This window comes from Gekko japonicus, unplaced genomic scaffold, assembly GCF_001447785.1.
Source record: "Gekko japonicus isolate JY-2015 unplaced genomic scaffold, Gekko_japonicus_V1.1 scaffold1270, whole genome shotgun sequence".
NCBI classification, from domain to species: domain Eukaryota; kingdom Metazoa; phylum Chordata; class Lepidosauria; order Squamata; family Gekkonidae; genus Gekko; species Gekko japonicus.
In genome coordinates, this window is record NW_015170315.1 from 440,173 (window position 1) to 461,462 (window position 21,290).

Here is a 21,290-nt window from a genome sequence, read left to right on the forward strand (position 1 = left end):
TTTAGCAGTGGTTGTTGTGTAAACTGAGGCCTAGTTCATGTGTGTCGGCGGCAGAACAGGCGGCTTCTCGAGTTTTGGAAACCTGCCGTATGTGAAAACGAAAACCCTGCAAAAAGAAAACAAGCGAAGACAGGAGGTAGAACCTTCCTTCCTGTTTGCTACTTTAGTCTTTACATGGAGGTCGTGTGTGTTTTAACACAAAAGGAATACTGAAAGCTGGACTCTACCAATAGCAGTCTGAACGGAACACTTTTGCCACTTAAATCTACTGCATGTGTAAACCAGGCCTTATTTTGTTGTTGTTAGCCATTCAGTGGTGAAACACTAGCAGAGCAGGCAGAGAGTCTTTACCCAGCCCTTTGCTTTGCTTAGATCAAGATGGGTAGCTGTGTTAGTCTATCTTTAGCAGTAGCTTGTTTGTAGCTTGCACAGCTTATTTTTAAGGGGGGAAAGTCATGTCTCAACGAAGTAGAATGAGGTCATAGAATCATGCAGTGGTAGAATGGACTTCTGACAGGATTCTGCACTTGTGAATATCATTTCTTGTAAAAACAATGCATAAAAGGGCTACCACACAATGCATAAAAGAGCAGAAATCTGTCCAATGTCACTTTAAAAATTAACAAAATTGATTCCAGCATAAGCTTTTGTGAACATTCACAACAGAACAGTGAATCAATCTAATAGATGTATACTTCAGTGATTCTGATGAAGTGAGCTCTGACTCACAATGTTTTTTCGTCTTTAAGGTGCTCCTGGATTTGTTTTATTTTGCTACTTTTGTTGTTGTTGTTCAGTTGCACAGTCGAGTCCAATTCTTCGCAACCCCATGGACCACATCACGCTAGGCCCTCCTGTCTTCCATCGTGCTCCGAAGTTTGCTTAATTTCATGTTCGTTGCCTCGATAACACTGTCTAACCATCTCATCCTTTGCCGTCCCCTTCTTCTTTGACCTTCAGTCTTTCCCAGCATCAGGGTCTTCTCCAGTGAGCACTCCCTTCTCATTTGGTGGCCAAAGTATTTGAGCTTCAGCTTCAGTATCTGGCCTTCCAGGGAACAGTTAGGGTTGATTTCTTTGAGGATTCACTGATTTGATCTCCTTGCAGTACAAGACATTCTCAAGAGTCTTCTCCAGCACCATTATTCAAAAGAATCTATTCTTCGGCACTCGGCCTTCCTTATAGTCCAACTCTCACAGCCATACATTACTACAGAATAACAAAACTACAGGATAGTACAGAAGACTACACAATTACTACAGAATAACAAGACTACACATCTGGAATTATCACAATGGATAAAGGTTCTACCCCAGTCTGCTAGCTACACTGCTAGTTTTCTGCTTCTAGAAACAGAGAAAATAAACAGAAGCTCAGTGACATTTTGAAGACTAACAACATTTTATTTCAACATCAGCTTCGGTAGACTAGAGTTCACTTACTCAGATTCATTGAGTGAATTCTCACTATATAGTATTTTTATGTGGATGCAGGGTAAAAAAATGCACACTCAGAGATCAGGGACAAGGGTCCATTACATCTCAACCTTGGGATTCCCCACTGAGTTTAGGAATTAAATGCCTTCAACTGCAGTCCTCAGGACATAAGAAGATCCCTGCTGGATCAGACTAGTGATCCATCTAGTCCAGCATCCTGCTTTACTCAGGTGCCAACTGTTTGGTGTGGAGGGTCAATAAATATGGCACAGAGGCCAAGGTCTTCCTCTGATGTTGTCTCCTAGCACTGGTAATCAGAGGTTTGCTGACTCAGAATGTGGAGATATCTTTTATTCAACACTGAGAACAAGAAATGCCAGATGTTCAAGCTGAATTGGCACTAGAGATCATACTGCAAATTTGTGTTGGTGACTAGAACATACAAGAGAATTTCAGAAGAAAATCACCTTGTGTTTCATCGATTACATCAAAAGTTTTGACAGTGTGAATCATGAAAAGTTATGGTTGGTTTTTAAAGAATTGGGTGTGCCACAGAATCTGATTGTTTTGATGCGCAATCTGTATTTCTGGACAAGAGGCTACTATTAGGACAGAATATGGAGAAACAGAATGGTTTCCAATTGGCAAAGGTGTCAGACAAGGATGTATTTTATCTCCCTATCTCTTCAATATATATGCAGAACATACCATAAGGAAAACTGGATTAGATTTAGATGAAGGTGGAGTGAAAATTGGTGGAAGAACATTGTGCAGATGACCTGAAACGACTACTGAACATTGTGTGAAAACCTGAAATGACTACTGCTGGTTGTTAAAGCAGAAAGTGCCAAAGCAGGATTACATCTGAACATCAAGAAGACAAAAGTAATGACTACAACTCTAAGGCTGACAAAGAAATTGAAACTGTACAAGATTTTCTATTTTTTGGCTCCATCATCAACCAAAAAGGGAGGCTGCAACCAAGAACTCAAGAAACTGAGACCCCATAATTCAATCCCAAGGGTAGCCATGAAGAAGCTAGAACAGGTTTTTGAGTGTAAGGATGTGTTGCTGGCAACCAAGATCAAGATAATTCGTACCATAGTATTTGCCTTTTTTATGTATAGGTGTGAAAGTTGGATAATGAAGAAAGCTGACAGGAAGAAATACAAATAAGTGGGTTCTAGATCAAATTAAGCCTGAACTCTCCCTAGAAGCTAGAATGACTAAACTGAGGCCATTTTGGTCACATCACGAGATGACAAGAGTCACTGGAAAACAGTAATGCTAGGAAAAGTGGAAGGCAGCAGGAAAAAACGAAGACCCAACATGAGATAAGAATCAATGGAGGAAGGATGTTTGTAGATCATTAATTCATATGGTCACCATATGTCAGTAGCAACTTGATGGCACTTTAAACACACATGCAGTATTCATTGATTGGCCAGTCCTGGCAGTATCCTGAGACACTTTCCTGTGAATAAGCCCCACTGAATTACACAGGACTTATTCCTGAGTGGAGCTGCGGTGGCTCAAGTGGTTATGATGCTGAACTGCAGGCTGTGGAAGGTCGGTAGTTCAGCAGTTCGAGACCCAAGTGTGCCGCATGATGGAGTGAGCTCCCGTCTCTAGTTCCAGCTCCTGCCAACCTAGCAGTTCGAAAGTAAGAAATTGCAAGTAGATAAATAGGTACCACTTCAGTGGGAAGGTAACAGCATTCCGTGCACCTTGGTGTTTAGTCATGCTGGCCACATGACCATGGAAACGTCTTCAGACAGTGCTGGCTCTTCGGCTTTGAAACAGAGATGAGCCCTGCAACCCTAGAGTCGGATTCGACTGGCTTTCGAGCAAGGGAACCTTTACCTTTATTCCTGAGTAGACCCATTTAGGGTTAGTCCCTTGATTAGATGTTAATTTTACCCGGTACTTCCTGCATTTCCCCCCCATGGGTCCCTTGACCTGCTGTTTGCGTTTTCATACCTCTCATAAAGTCAACAGAACAAGGAGGCCCTCAACATTTTTTTGGGGGGGCGGGGGGGAGTCTCTAGGTCCACGTAAATTTATACTTGGAATGAAATGCTCTTAGTCCGTAGTTTTTGCTGCCGCGGGCTAACACGGCCACCCCTTTGGAATTAGTATAAACGGGATTTTTCTATTCCGCTACCTCTTTAGTGTTTCTATAACGAGCTCACTGCAAGGCGCAGCACGACTTCTCTGGATCTTTCTCGCAGCGCAGCCGCCCCTGAAGGAAAGAGGAGGGGCCCCGCCACGATTGCGCCCGCCCCTCGCTTAATCGGGCACAGAGGAAGGAAACTGCTGCTGGCGCTTTCTGCCGATCGCAGCCGGCTCCGGCTCCTCCGGGTTTTCTCGCCGGCCCCATGGCTCCTGCGTCGCGGATCTCGGACCTGCGGCAGGCGGGGAACGAACAGTTCCGCAACGGGCAGTACGGGCAGGCGGCTGCGTTGTATGGCCGGGCGCTGGAGCTGCTGGAAACCACAGGTACTGGCGACGGAGGGAGAATCCCAGCAAGGCCTCAGTAGGTCGGGTTGGGGGGAGACCGGAGGGAAAGGGACCCCGGGGGGGTGGTGGTGTCTGGGGGCTCCCTAGTTACAGCACTCCTGTATTCAGCGTTTTCCTATTTGGAGAAAAACTCAAGTGTTCGTCTCCCCGCTGCCAGTGTTTTTGGAAGTCGGAGGTTAACTACCATAAATGGATCACCTGCCTCAAATTCATTTATATGAGAAACTCCGGATCTCATAGATGAATCTGGTGGCTTATCTAGCTCCATCTGTTATTATGGAAGAGTGTGTTGGAAAACTGCCCCCTCTCCATTATAATTTGTCACTTCCTGCTCTTGTATTTTATCTACCTACACCACAGCATTGTGAAGAGCAGGCCAGTGGCCCATCTTGTCCAGCATCCTGCTTCACAGAGTGGCCAGCCAGTTGCCCTGGAGGGCCTGCAAGCAGGCCATAGAAGCCCAGGCCTTCATGGGTCCACAGTTTCTAGCACTGGTATCCAGAGACTTGCTGCCCCTGGCTGAGAAGGCTCCTTTTAGTCATCATGCACAGTTATCACATTTAATTTGTCAAGGCTGAGTAATGATCATACTCAAAAAGTTCCTGTGAGGTTACTAGCCCCATTTAATGGGTGTGAACTGTGAGTGAGAGAAAAATGACTAGTCCACCAGTTCCTGACGAGAGACGGATTCATTAGCAGGATATGCTGTATACTTGATACTCCCTGTTTAATTCCCATCCTCTTTAAGTTTAATAGAGCATAAAAGTCAGAAAGATCTTTGCCTGAGAGACTGATCAGGTATAGTAGGTAGCTGTGAGCTAGATGAAGCACTGATCTGGTTTGGTACTAGGCCACCTGTTGTATCCCAACTCAGATTTTCCAGTTTAGGTCTGGCTTGTATAGGGGCTCACATTGCTCTGGTTGTTTTAAGTCTCCTTAAACAGACACACACAACACTTCTGTGCTCGTTAAAAACATTTTTGTGTGTGTGTGTTGTGAGGCTGAATCCTGGCTTGAGGATTCTGAAGTGTGTTGTTTATATATTGCTCTGCCCCAAAGAGTTTATAATCTAAAACTTGCTATAAGGAAGACAGGGAGGGAAGGTGGAAATAAAACATGGGGTAAGTATGTATTTGTTTTTGCTCCATGTACTTAGGTTTAGCTTCAAGCAGAGGACGGGGAGGCACAGAGACAGCCCAACCGGATGCCCTCAAGACTCCATGCATTTGGGAACCCAGAATAGGTTAAAAACAGTACCTGATGGCAGAATAGAAAAACTCCATCCCATTAGCTGGTTTTGGGCACTCTAGACTTTCACCAGCTCTTTAGGTAGGGTAGAGATGCTTTATGGTCCTCTGGTTTCATAGGGAACCAGCCTTCTTTGTCACACAACTACATATTCCTGGAATTGTCATGGAGTGCAGTACACCAAATGTGGTAGAGTACAGTGGATGTACAAGTGGAAGATGTTCAGGTCTTCATGATTGCCCAGATTTAACTTACTGGTGACCTTTGAAACCTCCTCCACAGCCTTAGACTTATTATGTCAGCAGGCTGTCTGCTGTAGTCATTGTGTCATAATGAGGGAGTTTGGGTTAGCAGCAGAAAATAGATGCAGGTTTGGCAGCCAGCCGGCTGGCTGGCTAGCTAATCCACTTTCTGTTTCTTTTCTTCTGTGTGCTTCTGGTTTGAATTGAGAGGGGCGGAGGCTGACTAAAGCTATCTCCTGTTTCATTTCTTTTCCATGCATTCCTCTTGGACTTAAGGTGAGGGATGGAAGCTCATTTTACCACTTTTTCATTTGGGCTATCTTCCCCCATCTTCCTGCATATTTCTCAGCCTGTGGTTTTTGTTTAACATGAAGGACCAAAGAGCTTGTAATGGGGGACAGAAGAGAGGACCTTGGACGTCTTACTTGAAATGTAGTGGTGCTCTGCAGAGAGCTGTGGGCCTGTTATATGAAATAGGAGTTGCTTCTTGAAGAACAAACCTTGTCAGGGTGAGGGACAGGAATACGAAACGATTTGTAGAGTTTTGGAGTAGGGCACTATTTAGAAAGGAATATCTAAGATTGTGGTATCTTAAAGGTTTTCCTCCTTAGTTTTGAGCACCAGAATAATCTAGCGGTTTGTGACAGGATTTTTGCATACATTAATATGAGTAGTGAATACAAAAGACATTCTCTGCCTGTAAAGAATAAAGGGGTGTGTTATGTTCCACTGGAAAACCGCACACAAGTAACAATTCGGTTGGTGTTCTCAGGAATGATAAAGTAAGAACATGGCAAAAATCAACTTCCTCCTTTACAGGCCTCAAATGTACCTTGTTCTCGGATACCTATATTGATTTTACAAGGAAACTCTTAAGAAGCACTCTAAACTAACCATTAGAAAATTTAAGATAAATAATGCAGTGCCAGCGTGTGGTAGTGGATTGAATTTGGGGCTTTAATTGGGAAGTCCTGGCTCCAGTCTCCTTTTGAAGACATCTATTTTGTCAGAAATCCTACACACTGTTAACTGAGAAATAACCCCTACTGAGCTCAGTGGACTGAGAAATTGTGCTTAAAATTGTACTGTTGGTACCTGATCACTGCCTTTCCACCTAAGCTATGATTAAGAGAAGGCTAAAGGTCTAGACAGGAGGGCCTGGCATGATGTGGTCCATGAGGTCGCGAAGAGTCGGACTTGACTGTGCGAATGAACAACAACAAAAGTAAACAACTGAAGCACAAGGGGAAAAATCAGGGCTGTACATAAGGATGAAAATTAATATTCTCGTGGTGGTACAGAAAAAGTGGGTTAAGCATTGCTAATAAAGCACCCATTTTCTTCCCTAGTTGTGACTTCAGCCTGCCATCATAGTTACTGGGCTTTGAAGATTTTAATAAGCAGCAAGAGCCACCTGATGGAGCCACCTTTGCTACCACTGAAGATACTGGTCCACCACAGATACCCATATTCGGTTACATTTTGGCTGCCTTTGAAGACTACTCAGAATGTTGCAGCAGATTGTTTAGGAATCTCCTGTAATGAACATATTTTACCTGTACTGAAAGATTAGCACTTGCTGCCATCTGCCTGTTTGCTTCCAGATGCAATCCAGAGTGCTGGTTTTATCCCATAAACCAGCTTTAGGCTAAGGGACTCTGTTGAACTGCCTATTCCCACATCAGCCTGTCCATTCCCTTAGATCTCTGTTAGAGTCTGCTCCCATTTGCCACCAGAGGCGAAGTTGTGGGTAACTAGGGGTCTTTTCCATGGGACCACTGAACTTCTGGAATGCTCTGCCAAAAGATGTTTGCCTGCTGCCAGCATAGGAATCAGTTCTGTTTTCTAGGGGCTTTAGCGCATTCTCACCTTGATTATTTTTCACAATTATGGACAGGCCAGTGACAGACTCTCAGCCTAACCTACCTCTAAGGGTTTGTTATGAGGATAAAATGGAGAAGAGAACGCTGTAAGTCGCTTTGGGTCCCCATTGCAGGGAAAGGTGGGGTATATTTGAAACAAATATATGAATAGTATTTATCCCTGTCTAGAATATGTTTATCCTGCCTTCATCCAAGGAGCTCAAGGTGGCATACGTGGTTCCCTTATCCATTTCATCCTTTCAGCAGCCTGTGCAGCATAATAGCCTGGGTGACTAACCCGGTATCACCAGCAGATTTTCCGATAGAATGGGGATTTGAATCCAGGTCTCCCAGGTCCTAGTCTGATACTCCAACCACTATACCACACTGGCTTCTGCAGGCTTGTTCTGTAGGTTTTTAGCTTTTGAATTACGGTATTGTATATAATAACAGTTTTATTTAAAGGACAGACATTTTTGCATTGTTAAAGTGCCTTGGTAATAGGAGGAAGGTGGGGTAGGAATCTTTGAGTTGCCTCACACTCAGAGCCTGTCTTACTGTCTGTTGGCCCAGGAGGTGCTTCTGCAGAAGAGAAGAGTGTGCTTCATTCCAACCGTGCTGCCTGTTACTTGAAGGATGGGAACTGCAGTCTCTGCATTAAGGACTGTTCTGTGTAAGTAATGCTTGTTTGGAGGGGAGGAGGACACACGGCTGGTGCACTACTTTCTGGATTCACTTGTTAATTTACAGCGCTTTACAGGGAAGCAGCTGATTCTGCTAACTTAGAATCACGAAGGATGCTGTCCCTTTAGGCAGGGAAGGCCAGAAAAGACTGAACCACCATCTCACCTTTTCTGCTGTCCTGGGAAGGAGAGACCTTCAGTTTATCAAAGTCTGAGCAGTCGCTTCTTGCCAGGAGGGAAGGGGTCATGTTGTTGGGTTGAGGTTCTCTTCTGGTGTTCATTCTTAAGTTGCTGATCTTCCCTAATCATTGGAAGAAGGAAGAGCAGGGAAGATTGGCTGCTTCATCTATAACATAGGAAGTGACCCACATGTTCACCCACCCACCCACCCAGAAGCATGATCTCATCTCTATGGCAAGAAACTTCTGCAGTGAGTTGGACATACTGAGGGTTTCTCTCTTTCCTGAGACCACAAGGAGCAAGTCAGCACACTTTGGCCCTTTTTAGGCTCTAACTGTTCATAAAATAATCTAATATTTATTTATTATATTTCTGTAACTTTTTTCCTTGTTGCTCAAAGCAGTTTACAGTAAAAACATTAATTAAAATTAATTAAAACCTACCTTACAGGGCGTCTGTTGTGGAGAGGGGAAGGGAAAGGAGTTTGTAAGGCGCTCTGAGACACCTTTGGGTAGTGAAGTGTGGGATATAAATCCAATCTCCTCTTCTTTAAAACCAGCCTGCAACCTGACATGTTAAAACATTACCATACTTAAACACCCTTCAGGGGCATAGACTTTCCAATTTCCTGGGGGGCGGGCCTGTGCTCTCTGGGACCGCCCTCCTTCCCGCGGCAGGTGGACAAAGCCGGGTCACTGTCCGTGTCCGCCGCTGGCCATCCAGTGGGGTGGGGGTCACTGCAGCAGCTGAGGAGGGTCTGTTTGTGGCTCGGCCGGGAGGCTGCAATTGGCGGATGGAGCAAGCCTAACCTGGGCTGAAACCTGATCCGCGAGGGCTGACTGGGCTGGTTGGAAGGCGCTCCTGCACAGCCCTTCCTGTGCTCAGCTGCGCCACGCCCTCTCCCTCGCCTTGGCGCGGCCCCCTGACTGGCCAATCGTGAGTGGCGCTGCGCCTCCCGCTCCTCCTGGCTCTTATGAGTTGCGATTGCAATGTGGGCCCTGTGCCCCCCCCGCTGCCACGCACGCACTCACTCAGGCTGAGGAGAGAAAGGCGCCAGGCACAAGCTCAGAGGCCCAGGGGCTCTTGGGAGGAGGGGCACCTGATCTGCACCAGGGCATGCCACCCTTTAAATGGATCCAAACAGCCCCCCCGGGGGGGAGAGGGCCCAAGCCTGCTCTGCCATTTCTGTGTGGGGTGTTGTTGTTTTCTGTAAAATTGGTGCACCCAGCAACCCTACCGGGGGGGGGCCTCAGTATTCCCTGAAAAATTTTGAGGGACCCCTCAGCTCCCCAGCCCCCCTGTAGATTACGCCTATGATAAAATCAAGTCATGAAAAAGCCTTACTTCAACTTGTATCCCATTCCATAAGGAGAGAGCCACCATAGAAAGCACTCTTGCCTGTGCATATGCGAATCTTGCTTCCTTTAAAGAAGAGGAAGAAAGCAAAAGGTTATATTGTTCAGTGTTCTACTACTTATTTTGACACTAAGTTTACACTGCTGTTTTTGGTTTCTGTTTGCTGCTTTGGCTTGGTTTTTATTGCCAGGATTAACAAGTGCTGGTAAACAATTTACATTGTTGTGATGGTTTTTAATTATTTCTTGTGTGGTCTCTAAAAAGCCATTCAGCTGAGAGTGCAAATGAAAAATGATTGAAATAGATTAATGGGAAAGGGAGAGGCCTCCTGAGTGGAAACAGGTGGAGCAGGCATAAGGTGTAGGTGAACATGTGGCCTGTCTCTACTGAAAAATATTTGGCAACAGGGTGAGGCAAATGGTCTCTTTGTGGTAGTTCATTCACACTTCCCCTTATTCTTTATGGCTCAGCTATTTGAGTAAAACTATCCCAGATAATAATGATCAGCCCCTTTGTCAGTTTTTAAGAAAATTGCTGAATGTACCATGTTGTGTCTCAAGTGTTGTACTATGGGCGTATTTTGGTCAAAGGTCTCTGGAAGCAAGAGCATGGCGTTATGCCTTTAATCTGAGATTAAAAGTGTTTTTGCTTCCTTTACTAGTGGTTTACTAGCTGCCTTGAAATGGGTCGCTTTTGGATCGGCTGAAAGCTATCAATGAGAAACTGCCTCTAGTCAGTATGATGGTCTACTTTTATCACTGACATGGGTAAAACAAAAGCTTATCTGATTAACCACCAACTTGCGATGACCAGGGCTAGGGCATTTTCGGTGGCGGCTCCTATCTGGTGGAATGAGCTCCCAGGGGAGATCTGGGCTCTGCGGGACCTAGTACAGTTCCGCAGGGCCTGTAAGACGGAGCTCTTCCACCAGGCTTTCGAATAGGAGCCGCCACCATCACTGCTCCACCAACGCCCTATGATTTTCGCATATTGCTACCGCTGGTGCGGGCACTATTGGCGGGAACGGGACGTTTTTAGGGGACGGCAGGGCAGTGGGATATGCACTGCTGTGATTGTCTAGCTATGCCATTGAGAACACCATCTTGGTTTAAAATCTTAACATCTGGAATTGAATGGGGGAGCACCGAAAATGTTTTTATGATGTCTATTTAATTGTTTTCAATTGTCGATTTGTAATTTAACATTTTATATTGTTTTATTGTTACTATTTGGCATTGTGCCCTGTTAGCTGCCCTGAGCCTTCGGGGAGGGTGGGATAGAAATCCAAATAAATAAATAAAATAAAAGGCAAGTCTTAGAAACTGATAATGGAAGATTGTTATTCAGAGCTCATCAGGTTTGTTCACCCCTGCCCTTCGGTATTTCTCTTTGGAAGTCTTTACCACCTTATATGTATCTTGCAGTGCCTAACATGTATGGAGATTTATCCTGCAGAGCAGTGGCAACACTGTCACCAATGATAGGGGCCCCTTTGAGATTTCCTTCTCATTCTTGTGATAAAAGGACAGAAGCCACAGAGATATATAAAATCATAACTGATAGACTATCAGCTAGACATCTTTGTGATAGGAAATTTTCCCCTTTGGAGGAATTAAACAAGCAGATTGTTCTGGTGCTAGAAAAGAGCAAGAGTCCAGTATCACCTTAAAGACTAACAAACTATGTGGCAGGGTATGAGCTATTACCCCCTCCGCATATCTCACCTAAATCCAGTTACACCTGCTATTGTTATTCACCTGCTAATGTCATTTGGCACTTTCCAATAAACAGGACAGATGGACTCCCATTCTAGCTGTATCTGAAGAAGTGAGCAGTGACTCATAGAAGCTCATATACCCTGCCTCATATTTTGTTAATCTTTAAGGTGCTACTGGATTCTTGCTCTTTTTTACTGCTACAGACAGACTACCATGGCTACTCATCTTGTTCAAGTGCTGTTTTTTAATCTCATCTACTAGATGTATTATTTTACAGAACTAGAGTGGGCTGAATTCTAGTTTATATGAACATACCTCTTTGAATGCAGGGGCCTCCTCAGGTAGCACCATTTGACATACAGGTGCAGATGAATCAAAGATATATTCTTTCACTTTTGAACTCTCCTTGCAGTATCGGCTCCTGGGTGGGCTCCATTGGGCAGTCTAGTCTAAACCACACTGCCTAGTAGAGCTTGTGGGGAGAACTCCTGGGTGGGCTCCGTTAGGCAGTCTGGTCTAAACCAGGCTGCCCAGCAGATCCAGCAGGGAGAACTCTCCCTGCGGGATCAGCTCCTGGGTGGGCTTTGTTAGCCAGTCCAGTCTAAACCAGGCTGCTCAGCAGAGCCCCAGCCAAGCCTGCAGGGAGACGTCTTTCTTCCTGCAGGATCAGCTGCTTGGCGAGCTCTTTTGGGCAGTCCAGTTTAAAGGGACCACCCAAAAGAGCCCCAACTGAGCTGCTTCTCAGCTGTTTTTAGCAGCTTTACCGCTGCTTTTTTCCTCTCAGTGTTTTTTAGTTTCGGTCTGTTGGACCTGAAAAAATTCGGGATTTCCTGAAAATTCCAGATCTGAATACTGGTATTGGGGTCTGGGGTTTTTTGGGATCACATTTTTTTTTTCTGGATCCAATAGACACAAACCAAAACATACTGAGGAAAAAAATTGCACACCCTTACTTTATTTTGAAGCAATGATTGTCTCCCCGCTTTGTTGAAGTGTAGCACAGTGTGGTAGCTCTACCTAGTCCAAGAGAAATGTACACTGTTCAGACAATCAGATGTCCGGACGAATTTCCACTAACCTGACTTTGTAGCTTCTGCAGCTTAACTTGTTCTGTTTTTGTTTTTTTGCTTGCTTCTCCACTGATTTTAGTGCCTTGGATCTGGTTCCTTTTGCAATCAAACCCCTGCTGAGGCGGGCAGCAGCCTATGAAGCGCTGGAGAGATACCAGTTAGCCTATGTGGACTACAAAACTGTGTTACAAGTTGACTGTACTGTACAGGCTGCACATGATGGAGTCAACAGGTAATTTCTTGCTTTGCTTTGTTAAAGGAGCTCTCAGGAAAACTTGAAATGAATTCACTGTATGTAGATAAAATGTTTTTCCCAGATCCTAAACAGCTAACTTGTAGCTTGGTAAATTAAGATTCGATCTGCCTCCACTAAAGTCAGTATAAATTTTGTCCATTGTAGGCTAGGACTAGGAAGGGAACATCTTTGGTGTAGTGATTAAGAGCGGCAGACTCTAATCTGGAGAACTGGGTTTGATTCCCCACTCCTCCACATGCAGCCAGCTGGGTGACTTTGGGTCAGTCACAGTTCTCTCAGAGCCGTTCTCCCAAGAGCAGTTCTCTCAGCACTCTCTCAGCCCCATTTACCTCACAGGGTGTCTGTTGTGGGGAGAGGAAGGGAAGGAGATATTGTAAGCTGCTCTGAGTCTCCAAGTGAAGGGCAGGGTATAAATCTAATATCCTCTTCTCTGGGGTCGGTGCATTTCTGATATGAAACAGGATGTTACTGTCTCCATAAGGTCCCAATAGTTAGTTTTGCAGAAGCAACTGGATGCTCAGTATTGAGATAAAGGGACTGGACTGGAGGCACCTGATGCAACAAGATGGATCTTACCCAGCAAGGCAATTCTTGTCTCCTAGCTACTCTAAATTAACAGGTTTCATTATTTTACCAAGGTAAGTCTGTACCCCTTTTTTGTTGCAGAGATGTAAAATGAAAGGCATGTATCTGCCATAAAAGGGGCTATTGACTTGCTTTTAAAAATGAAAGCTGGGCAATTCAGAGGAAAGAACAGAGAGATCATTATAATGTTACAGGTGGGGAACCCATGAGGACTTCAGTGGATGCAACTCTCCTTAGGATTGCAGTGCAAGAGAATTACATAATAATCATCGAAGGTCTGTCCAGCCAGAGTACGGTTTTTGAGCACTTAGCAGATATTGCATCATTTGGGCTGAGGAAGGTGAAAGCATTCAGACAAGCCAGCTGAACTCTGGGAATTTCATCACTCCGTTGTACACTGTAAGGAAGCCTGTACATAGCTGTTTCAGTACTTCTAATTACTAGTGAGTTGGAGGATATTCAGTGGAGAAAGCACTTGGCTGTCTTGTATGACATCACACTTGGACACACAACTGAAGAGGCATACTAACTGCATTGGGTAGCCTATTTCAGCAAAAATTGCTGTGTCAGAAGAGAACCGTATAAACAAATAGATCTCCTTTTTCAGAATGACCAAGGTCTTACTGGAAAGGGATGGCCTCCAGTGGCGCCAGAAACTGCCACCCATCCCAAGTGTTCCTGTTTCTGCTCAGAAAAGATGGGAGTCTCCTCTAAGAAGCCATGAAGCTACTGCAAGAAGCAAAGCAAATGATCCTGTACCCGTAACAAAGCAAGGTGAGTGTTTCTGCTGGTTAAAGGTCCCTGCAAATAACCCAGCATTCAGAGGCTGATGTGCGATCTGAAACTGCCACATCTAACCAGCATTCTGATTTGGGAGGAGGGTTTAATCATGTAGTGTTCCACCTGCAACCTGGGGTCGTGTTTTTAGGGAGTTCTACTTTCTCCGTTAGTAGAGGAAGGTATCCTGGTATGGGTTGTGCTGCCTCCTTTCCCCATGGGCAAGGCTTATGTTGGTGCTCGACCCCACCCTCCAGGCCCTCTGTTCTCCATGGACAGATAATTTTCCACAGCTCTTTCACCTTGTTTAGGAAAAAAAACAGGAGAAAGTGCTGAAACACCTGAAGAAATCAGTAGCAGTTCCCTCCACCTCCCACTCAGACAGGGAACTCCCAGCAGCATCAGCTGGTGTCAAGCGACCAAGCTCTCCCCCCCCCCCCAAGTCATAACTGACAGGTCTTTGCTCCACCTGGACTTCTGCACACCCACACTGCTAAGAAGGTGCTGAAGGATGTTAAAGAGAATCTGAAGGGGGAAAGGTGCAAAGTGGAGATGTCACAGATTGAGGAACAAGGATTCCTCTTCCCCTTTCTCTCCAGGAGGAGATGAAAAAAGGAATCCAGCAGATGTAAGTGGCATTATTCTTACTAATTGGGCTCTTATTCCCCAGATCCCAAATCCACTCTCAGGTCCAGCCATCGCAGCTCTTCTACGCCCACTGGAGCATGAGGCCAGCACTTAACCCCACCTTCTGTCTCCAGGGCTAGCTGCTCTAATCTGGGAGAACCAGGTTTGAGTCCCCACTCCTCCACATGCAGCTGCTGGTGTGACCTTGGGTCACTCATAAGTTCTTTCAGAGCTGTTCTCTCAAGGGCAGTTCTTGAGAGAGGTCTCTCAGCCCCACCTACCTCATAGGGTGTCTATTGTGGGGAGGGGAAAGGAAAGGGCTTGTAAGCTGCTCTGAGACTCTGAGTAGTGAAGGGCAAGGTATAAATCCAATCTCTTCTTCTCTCTCTTCTCTGGCCATTCAGAGTCGCTGCACTCTGCCTCAGACTCTGTGGCTTAGACAGAGAAGAGAGAAAGGGGGGGTGGGGAAAAACAGCCTTTTCTGGCCCAGCCCGGATTGTCCATGTTTTCTGGGGAAGGTCACGTCCAAACCGAGTTTTGCAGGACAAGCCAGCCATGAGGCTCAGCAAGATACCTTTAGTGGGACATGCAGCAGGTGACTGGACCCATCTCCAGCTGCCAGTTCTTTTCCTCATTCCTTTGACAAGGCCCTCAGAAGCAAGTGGGCCTCCATGGGCGAAAGGAGAAGCTAACTCCAATTGAAAAAGAATGTGAAACACCCCCCCCCCCCATGAAAGCCCTGAAGGGTACTTCTAGTTGGTGCCCCAGTTGTTGCTCTTGTTTCAGGGGTGCTACTTGTCAAAGATGAGAACAACACTCCCAGAGACCAGTGACAGAAAGAATGAGTTCTGACTCAAAAAGACCACAAAGCCTCAGCCCTTGTCATCAGAGCAGGCACAGCCTCCTCTGGTTTTTCCAGAGCCTCCATCCTCTGGGCAGAAGAACTCTTACAGGATCCAGCCCCTGACCCAGTCAGGCTCAAACAAAACCGTAAAATCAAGGAGCCTCTGAATTCTCTGCAGATGCCAGTCTGGGTGCCGTGCTTGCTCGGTAGACTCCACCATTGTTATTCTCTGTAACCTATGGCTGAAATGCTGGAAGGTGGATCACTTCTTGAAGAGCAATGTTTCTATTGTTTGTTAGCAAGGAGAGAATCTTTGGGGACACATCACTGGAGACCAAGGAAAAGAAGAAAGCAATGCCATCTTTTCTTCCAAAAATGACAACAACACATCCAACAGTTCAGGCCAAAGTTCCTTTCACGACCCCAGGGGATCTTTCCAGCTTAAACGATTTCAGGTTCCATGAGCCAGCCTGGAACAGATCACAACTCTCCTTCAAGCCTACCTCCATGTATGAGGGCCCTCAGCCAAAAAACTGGAAAGAAGCCCTTCAGTTACCAATGCCGCAGTAGGAGGCTAACTCCAAGCCTTCACCTTTGCTTGGTTTCATTCCACCCAGGACATGTAGGTACTCCAGACTATCAGCCACCACCCAAGGAACAGGTTTCTGCTTTCCCCAAGATCCACCAAGCTATCATTTACCTGCTGCTGATCCAAGCCATAGAACCAGTACTGGAGAAGGAATAGTTTTTCAGGATCTACTCTATCTTATTTGTCATGCCCAAGGAAAATGGTGATTGGAGGGCAATTCTGGAACTAAAATACCTTAGCAGGCTTGTGAGGAGGAGGAGATTTTACATGGAGACCCTTTGACCATAGTAGAGGCTAACTTACATGTACCCATACATCATGGCTTCAGATAGTACCTTTGCTTTGCACAAAATCACCCACACTTTCAGTACAGGGTACTCTTAGATGGGCAATCCTCTTCCCCTTGTGTCTTCACCAAGTTCACAGTCACAGTATTGGCCCATCTCAAGATGCAGGGCACGCATGTCTACCCATACAGGGATGGCCTTCTAATTAGGTCACCAACCAGATTACGGGGTCTCTGGGACACCCAAACAACACAAAAAGTGAGAAAGGAGGGAGGGGGACTCATCCCACGATCTAGCTGTGATATATAAAGGCCAAGCTATCAAAATAAGTTATTATAAAAATACAAATATTTGTTATGGTGTGCACATTAGTAAAAGATAAAATAGGTTAAAAGAAATTATCCCAATCTCAGTCTCTTAAAAGTTTTTACATACAGAGCTGTTAGTTTCACAGATACAGTTGATGGGTATATCTTATGACCAATAGACCATAAGTGTTTCAGCCCCCCGGGGTCTTCCTCAGTGGTCAATATTACTATTATAAAACAATACACATCCAGAAATAAATATATGAAAAAAAGATTTACTTTAAAGCCAGGCGTTGCTTTGTCATATGATGTGCAGTTCTTAGAAGGTTACTCAGCAGGCCATAGTTATTCTCTCATGGTAACTGTACACGGTCTTCAAATTGTTCTGGTACCAAATTTCCAATGTGTCTGGATGTGTGTCTCTTCCATCAAAGGTAGTAATCAGCTTAGTTACTGGACAACCTCTTTGTAGACACAGCCATATAAAGTGTTTCTTAAGCAGAGCAGCCTTCTCCAGTCCTCCCATTCAGCATTGTTTCCCTTTGTGGGATCTCCACAAGGTGGTAAGAGTTCAGTGGAAACCTATATTTGAATCCTTGAGGTCAATTGTACTGAGAATTCTGCCTTTCAGAGTAGCCTTTCTCGTAGCCATAACTTCAGCCAGGATTTCAGAACTTGCTGCTGTTTTGATTTGGTGACCTTGCAAGCCAACCCCTGCTTTATGCCAGAAGTTAACTCTTTGTTCCACAGGGATCAAAAGATTGTCTTCCTTCATTCTGTTCTCATCCCAGCCATTCTAAGGAATGTGATAGGCACAGATTAGTTGTCTGGAGGGCCGTCCTTATCTTCATTAAGAGGACAGCAGCTTTCAGATCTTGGGTTGCCTTGTTTATCTCTTTCTTACTCAATACTGTGGAGAAGAACTGTAGCCCAGTCAATCATAGAGTTGAAAGTCCCACCCCCTGCTCAGTGCAGGATTGGCCTAAAATATCCCTGACCAGCGTTCATCCAACTGCTGCTTGACGACCGCCAGTGAGGGGGAGCTCACCAACTCCCTAGGCAGCCAATTCCACTGCTGAACTACTCTTACTGTAAGCATGCATTTCCCTGGTTTGTGACATTCAGTATTTTCTGCTGCCCTCAGCAATCACTGCCCATTCTGCAAGAGCAACCACTACTTCTGCAGCCCTTGGTACCCATGTATCCATTGCAGAAATCTGTAGGGCAGCTATCTGGGCATCGGCTTCTGCCTTTTGTGAGGCAGTACAGAATAGACACACTTGCCTACTCTGAAGTGGTATTCGGCGGAAGAGTCCTCCAAAAGGTAGTTCCTCAGTTATTCCTCTCCTTTCCTCTCTGTTTTCCCACCTGGAACAATAGAACTTCTCAAGAATCACATACAAGAATACCTTCCTCCATTGATAGAGAATGAAATACTGAACTTATCATGAGGGTTTCTTCTCATCAGTGGATTGGAAGGTATCCTGCCTCGCCCTGGCTGGCAGAGGACAAATTGGAGAGGAACTTGCTGTATAAACAGAAAGACGGTCTGGGGTTTCTCTGCTCTGTACAGCGTCTCCAGTTACAGATCTCCAGGGAGAAGTTGCTGTTTGTGATTGTAACAGGTGGATGTCTTCCTCAGAAGTTTGGCAAATCATGAATGGGGAGAGCAGAGCCTCCCCAGGATAGTGGAAGCCTTTGCTAAATAAATAAATAATTGCCTGCCTGCAGAGCACAAGGAAGCAACCCATACAAGGATACCTTCCAATCCACTGATGAAAAGAAACCCTCACAGTAAGTCCAGTGTTTCGATCTCTGGGTATTAGTTGTGTGAAGTAGGTCAAGGACAGCGCTGCACAGCATGACCACTAAGCTAGATGCAGTCCAGTGGCTTAGTATTGTGACCTGCCAGATGTTTGACAGCAACCCCCCCCCCCAGCAGGCAGTAGAAACAGGAGATTTTTCAAGACCGGGTAGATCCAGCATATGTACTTGCTGGCTGTATTTGGCTTGCTGAATTGTAAGGTCCGCTGTAAGCACCACAGACTGGACTTTAATTCATTTCATGAGCTGCTGTAGCAATAAACGTGTGACTGGCTGCTCTCATTTTTACAAAGTCCTGATTTGTTTTTCTTAAAATTCCAGTGCCTACAGTCGCTACCACCGAACAAGCAAATAAGCTGAAGCTAGAAGGAAATGAACTTGTGAAAAAGGGCAACTATAAGAAAGCTATCGAAAAGTACACAGAGAGCTTAAAACTGCACAAGCTGGAATGCACTACTTACACTAACAGGTAATGCTCAGATAATCATATTGTCACACAATGTTTCCTTCTCCACCCTGGGCAGTCTGTTCAAGGAATTGGACCACAGTGTCGGGAAACCTGTTTTGATTGCCAGTTATAAACTTGTCCAGTGGGTAGAAGACACTAGCAGGAGTGTGTGTTCATTCATGGACCCCTTACACTATCCTTCTCTTAAATTTAACCCAATTAGGACTAAGGGGGGCGTTGAAAAATAAAATGAAAGAGATGAGAGTAGGGTTGCCAACCCCTCAGTCAGGGCAGAGGATCCTCAGTTTCCCTTTCCTGACACTGCTCAGAGCAGTGGTGGGAGAAAAATGAAACAAATAAATGGCCTTTGGGCAGGAAAACCTAGAAGTGATGCCAAGCCTCTCTAGAAATCACTGAAAACTTGGTTTTATCATAGAGTTTCTGGCAATTCAGAGGGTCCAGTTTTCCCCAGAAGTGACATCCTGCTGTCACTTCCCCAGGTACCTGCCCCCCCCCCCAGTCTCCCACTGGTTGCAAGGGTGGGCCTGGCAATCTTAAATGAGCGGCTTACAATCCCTTTCCCTCCCCACAGCAGACACCCTGTGAGGTGAGTGGGGCTGAGAGAGCTCAAGAACTGCCCTTGAGAGAACAGCTTTGAAAGAACTTATGACTGACCCAAGGTCACACCAGCAGCTGCATGTGGAGGAGTGGGGAATCAAAACCTGGTTCTCCCAGATTAGAGTCCGCACTCTTAACCACTACACCAAACTGGTTCTCTATGAATGCTTCTTATTTCTCATACAGTGCTTGCCTGCCTTTTCATAATGCTGTTCCTATTTCTCTTACCCTAAAAAATCCTCCCTTTCTCCATTAAAAGTGCAATTATAGATGAATGACATGTATTAAAAGAATTAAGAACAAGAACTTTTTCAAAAACATAGGAAGATTTAAGAAATCATAATTAGCGAAATAGCTCACCACATCATCTGTAATGTAATTATGGGACCAGTGCATACTAAAAACTCATAGAAAGGGCACACTCCTAACTTCCACTGGTGTCCCTTTTTAGAGGGTACAAGCAATAACAGAGACTGCATGGGTAGTCATGCAGTCTGATGCAATGGTGTCATAACCAAAGAATATTGTTGCCATCCAACATTTGGAGCAATGCAACCGGTCCAGTTCTTACCAGGAAAAATGGTCCTTCAGCTATATCATGCCCTGCAAAAGCCACAACTCTTGTTCATATGACATTTGGAGGCTGGGGTAAGCCAAGCCAGCAGAGAGAGTTTGTAGTGGGCCTTCTGGAAATGGATGGAGAGCCTGATTGTTCCCAGTTTTGGTCTGAGGCCTATTTATATAGCTCAGTAGTTTAGGAGCCTCTTTACTACGAGACATTCCTGCAGTGTGGCAGTGCCCAGTTCCATCAGCAGCCCTTCCCTTGGAGAAGCATGTACAACAGATGACCTTGGAGTTTCGGCATTACTTGGCCAATGGAGAACATGCTGCAGAGGCAACACTGAAACCAGCTCTTGAATCCTGGCCAATAATCCGGCATGACCTTAGATTAAAGCAGGTAGATAAATCGATTCTGGTACTCCAACTGCTCTGCATCACAGGGGAAGAAAATGGGACCTCTTCCTGCCAGTTCTGACTGTACGTGGCACGTGAATCTTCCATGCAGCAACTGAGATCGGGGAATGACTGGAAGACACCACTGTTAATAGAGGGCTTCCAGTGTCTCAGCTTTAGAAGGGGCTCTGTTTCATTAAAACTTTTCCTGCAGTTTGCCAGTGAAGCACCCTGTTGCTGTATCCACAAAATGAGTGGGCTCCTCAAACAGAAGGATTTCCATCTGTGAAGCTTGGCCTTCTCACTTCCCCCTCCTGCTGCAGCCCAAATTGCCCCCTGAAATGCTACTTCTGGAGGAGAGGAAACACCCAGAAGCAGCATTGCAGGAGATTTTGGGGGCTGCAGTGGTGAGGAGGAGGCAAGAATGTGATGCTCCACGGACAGAAATCTTTCCATCCCCAGAAACACTTGGTTGAATCTAAGCCAATGTTTATCTGCTTGCTTAGCAGTGAGTATCCTCTGGGAAGAGCAGCAGAGGGAATCACATTGACTCTGTTGAACCCTATATGAACAAATAACCTGCCTGAACTCCTTAAGGCAGTGCAGCCTCAGGGAAGCCAATTCCTGTGTGGCTTTGAAACAGATTCTTTCCTTTAGTCAGATTCTTTGCTTTGGTAAAGTATCCTTACGCTGCCTCATCACAGTATATTACTAGTTCTATGCATGGTTCTGCCAATGCTGCTGCTCTGCAGGAGCACTAGTTGTGAAACTAGGTGTAAATGCAGCTTCTTGAACATTAGTTTTCATTTATTTACTCAAATTTCTGGCCTTCATGATTGAGAAAATACACATACAGGC

The 21,290-nt window shown here is 45.3% G+C and overlaps 1 protein-coding gene across 1 annotated transcript in view; it reads left to right on the forward strand.

Moving 5' to 3' along the window:
- Positions 1–24: 24 nt before the first annotated feature.
- TOMM34 (translocase of outer mitochondrial membrane 34) overlaps positions 25–21,290 on the forward strand; it is a 26,667-nt gene continuing 5,401 nt past the window's right edge. The window contains exons 1-6 of the mRNA XM_015418027.1: positions 25–136; positions 3,673–3,935; positions 7,882–7,981; positions 12,395–12,547; positions 13,764–13,930; positions 18,734–18,881. Of these exons, the coding sequence (XP_015273513.1) occupies positions 3,815–3,935; positions 7,882–7,981; positions 12,395–12,547; positions 13,764–13,930; positions 18,734–18,881 (689 nt within the window). The 5' untranslated portion in view covers positions 25–136; positions 3,673–3,814. The remainder of the gene's footprint in view (positions 137–3,672; positions 3,936–7,881; positions 7,982–12,394; positions 12,548–13,763; positions 13,931–18,733; positions 18,882–21,290) is intronic.